The sequence below is a fragment of the Columba livia genome, chromosome 23 (assembly GCF_036013475.1).
Source record: "Columba livia isolate bColLiv1 breed racing homer chromosome 23, bColLiv1.pat.W.v2, whole genome shotgun sequence".
NCBI lineage: Eukaryota > Metazoa > Chordata > Aves > Columbiformes > Columbidae > Columba > Columba livia.
In genome coordinates, this window is record NC_088624.1 from 473,035 (window position 1) to 488,294 (window position 15,260).

The 15,260-nt window shown below is 56.7% G+C and overlaps 1 protein-coding gene across 3 annotated transcripts in view; it reads left to right on the plus strand.

Moving 5' to 3' along the window:
• The first annotated feature begins 6,544 nt into the window (after window positions 1-6,544).
• TLK2 (tousled like kinase 2) overlaps window positions 6,545-15,260 on the plus strand; it is a 35,120-nt gene continuing 26,404 nt past the window's right edge. The window contains exons 1-2 of one of the 3 annotated variants that reach the window (XM_065039254.1): window positions 6,545-6,712; window positions 8,642-8,727. In XM_065039254.1, coding sequence (XP_064895326.1) covers window positions 8,647-8,727 — 81 coding nt within the window. In that variant the 5' untranslated portion in view covers window positions 6,545-6,712; window positions 8,642-8,646. Of the gene's footprint in view, window positions 6,713-8,102; window positions 8,242-8,638; window positions 8,728-15,260 lie in introns of those variants that run through there. The other 2 variants (XM_065039253.1, XM_065039256.1) reach the window with 2 other exon arrangements.

A 15,260-nucleotide genomic window follows, 5' to 3' on the forward strand; every position in this document is an offset into this window, starting at 1 on the left:
GTCAAACCAGGAGCAGCCTGACCTGTAAAGCTCTGGAAGGGGCTGCAGCAATATTCTCTACCGGGCGTGTGATCAGTTCGTGATTTCCACGTCTCCCTGCTTACTGTATTTTCTAAAGACTTGGAGACTTCCCAGCACCTGCAGATGAAACGGGAGGTAAGGATTCTTTCTTTCTAAGCACATTTGACTTCTGACCCACCCCAGAAGCTGAGCAGCCGCTGCTGTTTTCTCGTGCTAAACCTACAAAGTCTGGTTCCCTGGCGAGGTTGGTACCTCAGGCTGGGTCTAGGCAAAACACAGCTCAAGGCCTCTGGGAGCTGAGCAAGCTCATGTCTTCTCCTCTTAACCAGGCAAAGAGTCGGGCTTAGCAGAAGGAGTCCGGGAGCGTTCGACGTGACGGGGCTCACGTCACCAGCTCTGTGGCTCTCAGTGCGACACCTCCCATGTGTGACCGGTGCCACAGGCAGTTCCCTTGGGCTCTTTTCCTCCTGGTCCCTGGAGGAAAACCTCCTCCTGGGACGGCTTGATCTCCCTGGAAGAAAGATTATTGACTGGGGTAAACAAGCGGCATGGTTAGTGTGCGTTAAAGTCATTTGAAAAATGCTCTATTAATCATCCAAAGGCTTGCAAGCAGCGCAGGAAAATATGGTTTTAATTATAAACATGATTTATTTGAAGGTGATGGACTCCCCTTTAAATTTAAACTCCTGGATGGGAGGGAAGGCTCTTACTCTCGCAAACAGCGTCTTTGACCCGCAGTTGGATGAGTGGCTGTGGTTGGAAAGCATCGATGGCAGAGATCAGCGGCTGTCTAACCTGTCAGCAGCTGCCCGCAGCTCCCAGCCCGCTGGTCCGCGGCTCCTTCCAGGAAGGAGGAACATCCTGGCGAAGTTTAGACCCTGCTGCCCTAGAATATTCTCCCTGGTATTAGATAACCTCAAAAAGTCTTCACTGCAAGCACCAGCATGAACAGCAACTTGATTTTGGGGTGGAAAGCGAGTGTGACGGCTGTACTCAGGTTGTTTTTATATTATGTAGTCCAAAGGACCCTCGTGGCTTCATGTTAATTGGAGTTGGGGAGTTCTGGGGGATTGTGGCCGTTTCTTTGCCCTGTGCAGAAATGGGCAGTGCCGCGGGGCGCATGGGGTCCCCTCATCTGGGGAGCAGCCCCGGGGCGGCTGCGCCGCCCGCAGTCCTTAGTTGCCCAGCTGCACGGGTTTGTTTCCGCGCTCAGTGCCGATGTGGACGTGAGGAGGTCGATCAAGGCTGCACGGAAAACTAAATCTGGCTTTTCCTCAACTTCAAGCGGCTTCTTCCCTACTGAGACGAGCCTCGGCAGGAGGGTTGGTCTGTGTTTACAGGCGTTCACGCGGGGGCTGAATATACGTGTGGAAATATGGATGCAGTAACTCCAGCTTTACAATAGGATGTTGATTTAATTTTCCTCTTACACAAATCTCAGAGTGGTTTGTTTAATTGAGGCTTTCAGAAGCCCTGTAAGGTGAGGGTGTTATTATGCCCGTTTTATGCAGGAGGAAGAGAAGCAGGAGGCAAATCCTGCCGAGCGTAATTCCCTCTTGTATTCGAGGAAAGCGGCAGCGAGTGAGGACAGGAAAGGGTTTTCTGACACATAAAGGAGAATCGCATTGTTTCGGGTGGATGTGGAATAAAGACCAGTGGGTTTTGGTTCTTCGGCCGTGGCGGCTGTGCCGTCCTTGTCCCCGCGGCAGGACACGCTCCCTGCGTTCCGGACACGCTCCGAGGTTGCGCTCGGCTCGTTGCTGGTGTGCAGGTCGAGCCACCTGGATGTTTCCCGCCTGGGTTCGGGTGTCAGGGCCTCCCTCCTGGGGTACCTGGAGGTGTGGACAGAGCGAGGGGCAGCAACAGCCGCCCAGATAAACTCCTTTGTGCGGGAGGGCGGGGGCTCTCAATGGCAATGGCCTCAGCAATGGCCTCAGGAAGGAGTTGGGGATGCCGCCTTATCTTTGAGCAGCTGAGGTACCAACTTTGTCCCAGTCAAATGGAAACCCTTTTAACGGAGACACTTTTAAGGTTCCCAGCGGGGAGAGGCTGCGCTGGGAGCCCTGCCCTGGCCACGCAAGGGTGAGACGTGAACGCTCCTTCACGTGCGACTCGTCCCTCCGTCGCTCTGAGGACAAGAGAATCTGCTCGCAGACAAGGCTTGGCCTCTTCTGGATGCGGTACCTGGAGGTGAGATCATCCCACAGAGCTAAAACCTTCCGAAACCCCTTGGGTGCTGAACGCGTCGGTTTGGTTTGGTTTGGTTTGGTTTGGTTTTTCTCAATGGCTGTAGACTTTTCAGATTTGAGATCACTGGTGCTTTTACATTTTAAATGCTCAGATGTTTTCAATGCTTTTCGCAGGTCCCCAGCTCCTGGGTCCCGCTGTCACTGACTGATCTCTGCTCTTGTTTGTGTATTCGTTGCATTATATCAGTGCATTTTCAGACCTAATGGCAGTACGGAAGTGCCAGGAAAAACGTAGCTGAGTGCTTCACAAGCCAGGAAAGCAAAGGAACGTCACCAAAGAACACATCAAAAAGACGAGGAGCTTGACTTCTGGTATTCCATCTTTTCAAAATTCGAGACAAAAAGGTCTGGCTACACGCTGGTTTAAAATACCTGTAAAATCTTAGCACGTTTTGGCGCAGTGGCGCGGCAGTGCAGCCGCGGTGCGAAGGCAGGGTTTGCGCTGGCGCCGGCCGAGGGAGCGCTCGGGGAGCTCGCGTCGAGTTCAGTGGCAAAGAAAATGGCTGCGGCAGCCGAGCAGCTCTTGAGACGAGAGCAACGTGCCAAGGACGTCGCTGACATGCGGGAGACCCACGCGGGGAGAGGAGCTGCCACGGGGGCGGACGGGGCGGCGCTAGCGCGGGGAGCGGGATGCTGCACGGGAGGAGCGTGCAGACAAGGCTGGGGGGGGGCTGGCGTTCCCCCGGTAAATGAGATAATACGTACGACGCTCGGAGCTCTCAAACCTGCTCCTCTAGAAGGACCAGAGCTCAGGGGCTCTTGGAAAGTTAATGAAAAAGGAGGAAAATTGAATTGTTCTCGTGTTTCACTAAAGTGTGAGCTGGAAGGAGTTTTCCTGCGTGAGAACTGTTGGAGATCCAGATATTCTCTTCTCTTGCCGGGCCAGAAAGTCAAACCTACTAAAACTGTTCACAAATTGAAACACTGTGGGGAAAGTCAAGCAGAGATTGACAGACTCTTGGTTTCCCAGCCTTGAGCGTTGTCTGAGTTTTGACGCTTTGCTTTACAGGCTCTCGGGAGGAGTGTCTGGACTGGGTGGTCTCCAGAGGTCCATTCCAACCCCAACCATTCTGTGCAAAGCTGACATTAGAATCTTTAATTGAATCCAAAACTTGCCTTTACAGAAGGATTAAATATTTACATATTCCAGCCACTCTGAATTAGAAAACATCTCCCTGCAAAAACGGAAAGTCACAAACCGACCTTTTCTTGCCAGAAGCACATTCTAATAACTTGGTTTTTCTTGTTTAGAAAAAAGAATTAAAACCCAGCAGTCCGCAGCCTCTCTGCTGCGTCCCAGCCGCGGGGATTGTGGTAACTCCATAACTAAATGTGTCTTGTCGCCGATCAGTCTGGTTTTACCGTGGAGACCACGGCTGGTGAGGGAACCTGGTGCCCGGCGCGGTGGGAGGGGAGGAGCGGCCGGGACAGCCGGCCATCGCTGCTCGAAGTGGGAGGAAAACCTGCAAGATCGCGGATTTTTGGTGAAAGTGATACCGAGCAAAACGCGGTTGGGAAATTATAACCCCGTAGTCTTTTTTTTGGTAGAATATGGGAAAAGATTGATGGCGATGTGGCGCCTGGCAATGTGTGGGAGAGGAGGAAGAGCCGTGTCGAGCTTCCTCCAAAAAGCAGGACAATTAGATTAGTGACCCACCCACCACCCTGAAACACAAAACCGATGCAATAGATGGAGTGGTTTGGTGTCTGATTCCTGCACTGCTCCCTTTAAAGGTGGGGGTGTCCGCAGGGGCAGCGGGGGCCGGGACAGCCGGGGGTACGAGACATCGGTCCCTCTTTTGGCTTTAACAGCGCCCGGATCTTCTCATCCCTCCACCCAAAACCAGACAGACGCGCAAATGAAGTTTATACCCCCCGACCAACGTCAACTGCCAGCGGTGCTCGGTAGCGCTGCCCTGAACGGCTGCGAGTGGTTTACCCGGCGGAATATTTACTCTGCGAGTTTTTTCTTTAAAAAACAAAACAACAAAACGCACACAAGCGCTATTTATTTATTTCTTTATTTCACAAACTCCTGCCGCTGGTTGTGCTGAGATGTGCTGGGACTGGAGCGGCTCTCTACTGAAAATAAAGAATTAAAACCCAGATGAAAGCACAGGAAACAGCGAGAGCACGCGAGCTCTTCGAAAGCCGTTTGCAGCACCGAGTTAGCAAACAACGCCGAGCTCCGAGTATGATAAATCAACAATTTTAAAATAACACAACTTTCCCCCTTTCCCTGTCGCCTTGGGTCAGGTTTGTTCCACCGGCTCTTCCCGCACCATCGCTTTTTGCCGAGCTGGGGGGTCCCTGTTCGCGCATGAACCGCCCGACGCTGGGAGCACGGAGGTGACGGGCGCCCCCGCCGTTCCCTGCCGTTCTGTTCTCGAGCTCCGGGAACCTCCATCCGCTCCCCTCGCTTGATCCGCGCCTGCCTCCCCTCGCTTGATCCGCGCCTGCCTCCCTCGCTTGATCCGCGCCTGCCTCCCTCGCTTGAGCCGCGCCTGCCTCCCTCGCTTGATCCGCGCCTGCCTCCCTCGCTTGATCCGCGCCTGCCTCCCCTCTCTTGATCCGCGCCTGCCTCCCTCACTTGAGCCGCGCCTGCCTCCCTCACTTGAGCCGCGCCTGCCTCCCTCGCTTGATCCGCGCCTGCCTCCCCTCTCTTGATCCGCGCCTGCCTCCCTCGCTTGATCCGCGCCTGCCTCCCTCGCTTGAGCCGCGCCTGCCTCCCCTGGCTGAGCCGCGCCTGCCTCCCCTCGCTTGATCCGCGCCTGCCTCCCTCGCTTGATCCGCGCCTGCCTCCCCTCGCTTGATCCGCGCCTGCCTCCCCTCGCTTGATCCGCGCCTGCCTCCCCTGGCTGAGCCGCGCCTGCCTCCCCTCGCACAGGCCCGGCCGCTTCCCTCCCCAGCAGATGTTTTCAGCGCCCCCCCGCTTGTTTGCTCTGCGGAAAGCCGATCCAGCCCGAAGCCGAGCGGGCAGCGCCGTTCTGCGCTCTGCCCCCGCCGCCGGGAGCCGGGCGAACGAACCGCGATGCGACCGCTCGTTCGGCAGCCGGGAGGAGCTTTTGTTTTTATTATTTTGTTTTTTGTTTGCTTTTTTGTGAGTGTCGCGGCTGCCCGCAACACGACACCTGGGGGTGTCATGGGGTCCCCAGGGAGGGCAGCGGTGTGGTCTGGGGGGGGTGGGGTGCCCTCGCCCTCAGGGGAGATGCGGGTTTGGGATCGACGCTCTGGAAGATGGAGACTGGAGAGGGGGTGAAGAATTGGGGGAGTGCAAGCACACCGTGGGAAGGGGGGTCAGGTCAACCTCTGTTCCCCTGAGGGTTTAAATGCCCCATGGTCTGCCCTGGCCTCCCCTTGTCCTTGTAGCCCCCACTGACCTGTCCACACCCCAGACCCCCATGGGCATCCTGACCCTCTGCCCCCCCAAATCTCCTGTCCCCGCCCGGGCCTGTCCTGACCCCCAGATGTGTCCACACCCCAGACCCCCATGGGCATCCTGACCCCCATGGTCCATCCTGACCCTCTGCCCCCCCCAATCTCCTGTCCCCCCCAGGCCTGCCCTGACCCCCAGGCCCTCCTGACCCCCCCTCGTACCTGCTGTCCCCCCACCCCAGCCCCTCCCTCCGCGCAGGCCCCGCCCCCCGAGGCCCCGCCCCCCCGCTGACCTGCCCCCCCCTTCCCCCGCGCTGACCTGCCCTCCCCGCCCCTCCCGCCGCCGTGCAAATCTCGCGAGACTCCGCGCGCTTTCACTAGTGTGTGTTGCACCAATCGATCCGGGCCGGGCCGGGCCCAGCGCCGCGGGGAGGGGGGAGACCGGCCCCGGCACCTGCCCGCGCCCCGCCACCGCCACCGCCCCCGGCCCCGCGCCGGCCAGCCCCGGGGGCCCGCAGCCCCGTGCCCCCACCCTCCCTGCGCTCGGCTCCCCACCTGCCCAGGCGTCGCCGCCGCCCGCCGAGCCCTCCCTCGGGCCTTTGTCCTGCCGCGAGGCCTCGCGGCTGCCGCCGGCCTGCGCGCACCCCGGCCGGGCGAGGTTTCTTACGCGAGGCCGGGGATCCGCGGCCTAGCCATCCTTTCTCATCCTCTTCCCCGCCCCGGAGCCGGGCGAGGAGCGAGCCCCCACCTTCCACCCCGCCGCCCCCCTCCGCCCTGCTGCTGCCGCCCCCTCCCCTCCGCCCTTCTCCCCCGCGTGGAGCCCGGGTGCCCGCAGCGGCGGCGGTGCCTGGCTCACGAGAGGCCGCGGAGCCGCCCCTGGCGTCCCCCTCCCGCCCGTGCCGCCGCTGCCGCCGCCGCAGCAGGTTCCCTCCCTCCTCCTCCTCCTCCTCCTCCCGCTCCTGCCCCCGGCGGCGGCGGGATCCGAGCGGTGCCCCGGGAGCGCTCGGCCCGGGCAGGAGGGGAGAGGAGCAGCGGCGGGGCGGCGGCAGGAGGAGCCGCAGCGCCAGGTGAGAGAGAGAGAAAACCGCCGGGGGAAGCGCGGGGACCCCCCTCGCCTCCCTCTGGGCGCCGGGCCCGAGGCCGCCCCGGGGCGGCGGGGCCGCGGGTGGGGTGCGGGGGGCCGGCAGCGGCCCCGGGCCGCGGTGGAGCCGGGGAGGGCGGGCGGGGGCTCCTCAGCGCTCCCCCGGGCCGGGCCGGGGTCACGGCGGAAGGGCCCGCGGCCTGTGCCCGGGGCGGCGGGAGCGAGGCCTGGGCCGCGGGTGCCGCCTCGCCGGGGCAGGAGCGGCGCAGGCTCCGCGGGCGGGGGGGACGAGCGGGGCGGGGGCGCTGGATCGGCCCGGCCCGGCCCGGGGGAGCGCGGAGGCCGCGGGGCGGCGGAGGGAGGCTGGAGGAGGTGGGCACGGCCTGTGAATCCCCGGCCTAGGAGTTGAGGCGGTGCTGCCCGGGGTGCCGGCGAGGAGGAGGCGGCAAGGCCGAGGCGGTGCAGCAGCTGGCAGCGGGGCAAGGCTGCTCGCTCACCGGCTTCCTTTCAAACGCGTGCCTGTTTCATCGGGAGGGAGGGAAGGGAGAGGTGCTGAAACCAGCCCGAAGGCGCGGGGAAGGGCAGCGGGGGATGGGGGCCCGGGGCAGGCCCTGGCCGCCGGGCTGGGGAGGGCTCCGCACTTGTTCCCCGGAGCCGCGGCCCGGGACGCCGTGCCCGCCGGGTGGTCGCGCTGTGTCCCGCCCTGGGCGCAGACCTGGGAGCACTTGCACGTCCTCACCATGGCTCGTTCCGTGCCCACATTTCCTGTTCTGAGAACCGGGCTGGGAGCTTTGTTGGGCTCTCAAAGCCCGTGGTAGAGACAGGGTCCTCTAATAACCGCATTTGGGATCCCATTCGTTCCTGAGGCACGTTGCTGCTCCGGGAGAGCGGTTGTGGATGCCCCCGGATGGATTCCCTCTGCCCGCTCTAACTCAGCTCTGCAGCCTTTGGAGGAAACGGCAGGGACAAAATGGACAGTTAATAAAAGGAACAATTGTGTGCTGCCTGTTCCAGAGGGCACTTGCTGCCCTTCAGGAACTTTCCTCGTCGCGTATGCTCGTATGCTCTTTATACAGCAAATCTTTATCTGCTGGCTCCTTTTTTTTTCCTGCCTTAGTCCAGAAAATGAAACTGGAACAGGCGTTTCTGGAGATGAACTGGATTGGCGCGGCTAGGAGGATGCGATTCACGGTTATGATGAACGTCGAAATCTGCCCCATTTTCTCGCAGTTCAGTGTTCGAATTGCGTGTTTCCAGATCTGTAACCTGTTTGCACAGCTGTGCCGGTTGGTGCTGCGTTAACCCTTGAGTCGCAGCATCCGTCGTGTTGGGGCGCCGGGGGTGCCCGGTGCACCCGGTCTGCGGAAGCGGCCGTTGAACCGCGTGTGTCTGGTGCTTTACTCTGCAAAGTGGAAGGTTTAAACAAGCATTATTTTCTTCTTATGTTCTAATCTCTCTCTGCGCTTGGAAGAACCAGCGCTGCTGTCAGTGCAGTCGGGAGTTCGGGCAGATCTGGTATGTCCGGGATTGGCCAAAAATAAATTATGGGGTAAAAACCATTGCTTTTTTCTTTCCGTAGTGGTGCAGCGCGGATGAAAAGCTCTGAGCTTTTGGCTGTAAGAGTCTGGCCCCATGTTTCCCTTAGCAAAGAGCATCCAGTGGGAGAATGTGACATAATTGGTTTCTTGGGTCTAGAGATTGTGAAATGGCTCGTGCAACAGATAGAAGAGGAAACTCCAGCAGGGCGATGGTTTAAATGCAGTAACGTGGTGGCAAAGTCATGTTATTATTGCACGGTCATCTTGCATTTCTCTTGCAAGAACAAGCTTACGCTGCAGATCAGGCCCTTTGGAGGCTCAGGATATGACATCTCTCCTTTGCTTTGCATAATCGCAGTGTTGTTGTCCCTCAGCAGCAGAAATGATGGAAGAACTGCACAGCCTGGACCCGCGCCGGCAGGAGCTGCTGGAGGCCCGCTTCACCGGGGTCGGGGTCGCGAAGGTGAGTGGGCTCCTCCGCTGCCGGCGCCGCGGCGCGTGCGTCCCGCGCTGCGCCGGCCGTGCCGGTCCTGCCTGCGCAGGAACGTTCGGTATCCATACTTGTGTTTTGACCGCTCGTTTGCTTGAAGTGTGTTTAAGAGGAATGAAAATGGGATCTCTCCAAGCAGATGTTTTGCTTTGCAGAAGATTTTGGCTTCTAATTACATTCTTAGGGAGTTGCTCCATCTTATGGCAGCTTGTGCACCCCAAAAAGCCCATAACCACTTTGACTTTGGAAGCGGGAATCTCATCAACTCTCCTTTCGCAGAGTGTGCGTTTGGGAACTGAATTTAGGCACTTGTTGGATACAGTTTCAAGTTCACTGTGCTTGATACATGTAACCAGACTCAATATGTTCAGGAATTTGTTCAGTCCTTTGCGAGTGCAAGGTGCTAAAGTTGTGTACTGGGTCCCGTAGAACACACGCACAAAGAGAAGAGCGTTTGGAGGTAAGCTCCCCCGTGTCTGTGCTCCACAACCTGCTGGTAAACCCCATCTTTGTCCTCACGGACAACTTCGTAACTGCTCAGTCGCCGCCTTTCTTGAGGCAGGAGCTCGAGTCGTAACGTTGTGTGGTTGCTCACGTTAGGCTGCTGCTGCTCCAGATGGTTTTGGTCGTGTCAACGGCTGTTCTCAGAGCAATGAAACGGTGGCGGACTCGTCTTAAAGCAGGTCAGTGACGAGAGTTCACTCTAGAGGAAGACACCGAGGTCTGGACACCATCAAGGTGGATGGTAGGACAGTGTAGCACTGCCAGGTAGTTTTCGAAAACCTCGTAGAATTATTTTGGGAAGAAACTGTCAGGGCACTTCTCTGTTCCCTGACGTGACTTTGTAGGTGCTGCGTTTCTTAGCAGAATTCAAAGCGAATCAGAACTTGGCAAAGGGTTTCATTTGAGGTTCTCCTCTTTCTGATCTGTACTTCACTCAGGACTCAAATAAGGCCAAGTCTTGGAAGGGAGCGTGGGTGAAATGTGCAGCTGTAAGGTGGTGCAGTAAGGAGGATTAACACTACAAGCTGTTAATGGGTAACAATTCCAATTACCAAAGAGAGATTCTGGGGTTTTCGATCTTTTTCCCCCACTTTTCAGACTTTTTTCTAATCCTAAGGCCTCTACTGACGTAAAAGTTCACGCTACATAATGTATTTACGATCTTGTAAATCTTGTTTTATACAACATTACAACTCTTTATGTACTTTTTATCTGTTTCTCGCCTTTCCCCCATGTGGGTCACCTTAACATCTTCAGCTGTGCCGGTACAGATAAGGCCGAACACCTTCCTAGAGCAGCTGAGACCTGGAAGCGCGGGCACCTCGGCGCTTTACAAAGTGTGTTCTATGGGCCAGCAGGCCCAGTGCTCGCAAAGAATGTGCGAAACTATTCCTTTTACAGGAGTGACCTTTCAAAGACACCAGAAAGCAAGTCTGAATTATGTTTTCAGTACAGGCGCCTTCTCTGTAGGGTGAATATTGAAAACTCATTTTTCTTCCTGTCCAAGTAGAAAAGTCTCATTTCTCGGAGCAAAGCTACTGGATTTCAGTTCTAGCTGCTGTTCCGCAGCACGGCGGTTCCTTTGTATTGGTCAGTAAACCGAAGCGCGTTACAGTGTTTGTTTCGTTGCATACTTGCTAATTTGCAGTAGGTCAGGCAACCCCTGGTGTGAACTAGCGTGGCGCTGCTATGCCGCAGCACATCTCGGGTGCAATATTAATCTCAGCTGCCGCACTCCCTCCCAGGTTGGTGCCTCACGGCCCCTCCCTGCCCCCCAGGGCTCGGTCCGCCGAGCTCCGCGCTGGCGTGGGTCGGTCGCTGCCGCTGTCTCAAAGGGAAGGTTTGGGAAAGCTGCGGTGGGGTTGGTGCGGTCCCACAGGCCGTTCGGCGCTCCGGTGCCGGGGGCAGGCTGCGCAGGGCTCGCGCCATCTAGCGGGGCTGGGCCCGGCGCATCCTCCTGCGATGGAAGGTGTTCTGTTGCCGTTTATTGCATAAAAGGAAGAAATGTCATCCTGGGTGCGCTGCTATTGGGTGAAGGCGCAGCGGTTGTGACTGCGCTTCCTGCCGGCCGCGGGCCGGCCCGTCGCTGCGTGTCTTGGGGCAGGTTGCTTTCATGGTGAAAAATACAGGGTGTATTTTGGACCCGCAGAAAACTCGTGCGCTAATTTACATCCTTAGCACAACTGCAGCTTTAGAGCCCGTTTCCCCGCATGTTTGCAAGTAAAGAACAACTGTACGTGTCTCTGAGGAATGAATGAGACTGAGCTCATCTAGAATACATTTTTAGGCTGGAAACTAGAAAAGAAGAGGCTCCTCGCCATCGGAGTCCTGGGGTTCTGGAAGAGCTTTCCAGTAGCTGCAGGAGAGGACAGGAGTCCTGAACCCTTTGGGGGCGGCTGTGCTCCAGCTCCTGCGGCAGCGGCGGCCCAGCCCGGCGACCGCGGCGCCTCGCACGCCCAAGCGCCCGGATTCTCTCGCGAGCCTGTGACGAATTATCTCGCTTGATGGCTGGAGAAGATATTTCTCTAGAAGCTCGGCGTTAATACATGGAATCGAATGATGAGCAAGGAGTGTTTCTAGGCAACTGTTACACTCATGTGGTTCATCCAGGTCACTAAATAGCTTCAAAAAGCCAGCGACGCTTTAGATGTCTGTTCTCGCCATATGGTGAAGTGCCATTTTTCCCCAAATTCACAAAGCAAATCCTCGAATTAACACATGACTATCTGACACCAACCAGTATTGCTGCTTATTTAGCTCCTGTTCGTGTTTACTTGCGAGGGGAAATGTGAGCGTGTTCACTTGGGGCATTATTGTGACTTATCTCAGACGTGTTCCTTGGGTCAGGAGGCACAGAAAACAAGATGTAGTTCGTTTCTCTGGATAACACTGTGGAATTTGGTCTGCTTTTATTTTCTGCCTCCCTTCCCCTATCTGGGTGCTCACTTGGAGATACCAGGCGGGTATTTGTGTCGTTTCCACAGTTTTCTGGCTAAGAATTGAGGCAGGTGGCTGTGGTGTTTGCACGTGGCTCGGCCAGGGCGGCTCATGGCGGCAGCACACGTGTCTTCTGCACGTTTGGTCTTTTCACGACCTTCAGGCTGAGGTGTGCGCGTCCCTTTAGCTGAACCGCAAAGGCTGAAGCGTTTCTTCGGGGTGCTGTGGGAACCTCGCAGACCCAGAGCCTGTGCTGGAGTTGAAATTGTTTGCCTTGGTGGTAGCCAGTGCTCCCTTTCCTCCGTCTTTGAGGCAGCGTAAACAGGGAAGTAAAAATAACCTGAAGAGTGTCGCTTTTGCTGCAGAACATCTGCCTCCAAAAATAGAATCGCTCATAGAAAAGAGCACCATTTACTTGTATTATTTTGGTTTCTACCCTTTCTCTGTCCTCCTGGCAGTCTTGGTCCGTTCCGCAGCGGCCGGGTGTGCGGTCTGCTTAGCCGCATCTCTGGCAGCAGCGTTTCCACGCCCAGGGTTCGTGCTGGGGAGCGGTCAGGGAGGGACGCGGCGCCGTGCTGCTTCCCAGGCGCCCGTGCCTCCGGAACACCTACTTACGGCGGTTTTGAGACTCCGAATTGACTCTATCAGCGACCACAGCACGTGCCAGGACTTTGTGCCAGATACTTGAACATTGCTTGGATGCTTTTGTGTGCAACATCACTTATTTCAAATGTGTTGTCTGGCTACCAGCGCCCACAAGTATCTGTCGGATCTCGGTTCTGAGGGTTGGGGTGAACTGCGCGACCCCTCTGCCCAGGTTGCCATCGGTAAAATGAAAATACTGGTTTTTCGCCCTGGGAGAACTCCTGAGGCACAATGGACGCCAAGCAAATGCTGTTGTCCATCTGCTTACCCGCCTGATGCAGCGGCGGTTACCTGTGAACACCTGATGGCGGGTTAACTTCCCACGGCAAACAGACAAAGGTGGTTCGGCGCCTTCATTCTTGCCTGTAATACGGAGTTTTTCTAAAAGCCCAATTAAGAAGCAGGCTGTAATTTTCACACTTATGCGATGCTTGAAATAAGATGTTAATTAAACCTCTCTTACACAGTAGTGCTGGACCAGAGTAACTGGAAAGCATTCGAGCATTTCAGTTTGCTGTAAGCCTGCGTGGAGTCAGCACTAACTTAGTGGAAATGAGGATTGGCTGTTTCCCTTTGGAATCTCCTGATTTAGTGCAGAATCCAGAAGAACCCGGGTTGCCTTGGCTTGAGTAATGACGCACGTCTCCGCCGTCGAGTTAGCAGGAGGATTTTGCCATGCACGTTGCTGTGAGTCCGCGCTGGAGGCTCCAGCTGGGCAGCAGTTCTAGAGCCCCGTCAGCACGAGGGGTCGGAGCACAGAACGGAAACTGCCCAACGTACGAGTTGCGGACGCGCCTGAGGAGTCGCTTTTGGGAGACGGGAGAGGCCGAGGACGCGCAGCGTCACACGAGGTGTGACGAGGAGGCGGGTGAGGGCGGGCTGAGGCAGATTAGCTTTGCTGTGGAAGATAATGGGAGCTGTTATTGGGCTGAGTTGTTTCTATTGAAGCTCCAGCCATTGTGCCGCATTTGCGGCCTTCCCAGGGCTCTTGCGAAGGGAGGGGTGACTAACCATCTCATGTGAGGGGACAGGTTTTGAATTCCTGCCTTAGAGTAGGAGGCTCGAAAGCGCCTGCTATTGCTGCATCCGCGTCTCGACACGGAGGCCGTGCTGCGCGCAGGTAGCTCGCGGACTCGGAAGCAGCGCTTGAGAGGTGAATCACGAGGGAAAAGAGCACGCCGGCTTATCTCAGACATTCCTTGCGGAGGAGGAAGTGTGTGCTGTTCTTGTGCTTGTCCTCCGGGTAAACACTCCAGACAGCAGTAGCTTGTTTCAGATGACCCGCGTGGTTTGGATGTTTGCGGAGCCCCATCACTGGTCTGTGTGCAGGGTGCAGGGGGCGGTGGGCGATACCGGGGAGTGCAGCGTTGTCCCAAGGCAGCCTGTGCTAGGAAAGCCAGGTGCCAGTGCAGGTGACTCTTCAGGAGCCAAGCTTGTTAGCCCTTCCTGTGTGAAACTGTCGCGTTGGTTATTCCCTGTTCCTGCTTCCCCAGCAATGTTCTGGGGTTGAAGTGCTGTGCCATGCTGGGGTTTTTTTCCAAAATTCAGGTTGGTTCCTTTAATTCCTTTAGTGCCATGACCACTTATGCTAAATTAAGTACTGCACATTTATCCCATGTCAGTTACTGAGTTAAATATAAACAGGCAGGAATGATAAAACACAAATTTGAAGGGTTTTTTACACACACGCTCACAGTTCAGGGGGAGATGCTCGGGTGTGTGGTTCCTTACATCCGTTGTCTAAACCTCTTGCTATAAGCAGTTGATAACGTGAAGTTATGTGTGAAACTAGAGATGTAGCTGGATGACAGGAGACCGTGCCTTTCTTCTCCCTCACGTAGCTGCGTGAGCAGAGGTGCAGCCGAGCCCTGGGCCACGTTCCTTCGGCATGCTGGGCACTGCAGCTCTGCCGCTGCAGGCACAGCGCGTTCTGAGCGCTTTGTGTGCTCCAGTTGGGACACCTCGAAACGAGGCTTTTCTCCAGCTTTGGCGTGAACAGGACGCCTCGGCTCCTCGCCCGTAAGACGGACCGAATCCTCGACCGTGAGCAGCGTGGGAAGAGGAGAGCTCGTGCCGTGCAAGTGGGTCCGAACTCACCCTCCCATAATGGATTCTGAATGGACAGGATCAGTGCACGCGGCAGCGAACCGTACAGACGTCTGACGGGCTGCGCTTCTCTGCTTCTGTAACTCAGTACTTAGTGCCTTTTCTACCGCTGTGTTGGGTTCAATTGGACAATTTTGTCAGTGTAGTTTCTACAGGAGGTTTTAAAGGAAAGGGAAAGTAGGTCTTTTGCTCTTCAAGAATCTGTGATAAGAACCGAGTTGCTCTTTTGATGCAAAAAAAGGGTTTGATTCCGACTGCCAGAGCTGTACATTTGCCACATGGAATGGTTGGTGCAGGTCACTGTGGTGCTGGGGGTAAGAGAGACCTTGTGGATTTTGTACCGGGCGTTTCTCAGTGGTTTGCATGCCAGAACTTCACATTCGGTTGCAGACTGAGTGGGGTTTTTGTCCTGGAGAGGATGAGCTTGTGTTTCTGCAGAAAGTCGTGGGGCTGTTTCTATGTGTAGGTGCCTCACCAGTTTGTTTCTCCGGGTTACCCTGCAGTACGGGTCGTTGCTGAAACATTGGCCCTTCCTCAGACGCGGTTCCTGCGGAGCTGGCATGCGGCAGCTGGGGAGCAGCTGCCCCGTCGTTTGCTCTCCACGTGCAAAGTGGAGGCAGCGAGACTCAGGCAAACGTGGCAACAAGTTCTGCTTCCATCTTCACCGCGTCAGGACCCAGCCTGTCCGTCTGTCCGTCCGAGAGCAGCGGGTGCCCGTCTGCGGGGATGCTGCTGCGCAGACGCGGTGTCTTGGGCGCTGGAGCTCCTGAGCGGAAGCGAAGGGGTTTAGAGGGCAGTTTACAAACAAGCTCTTA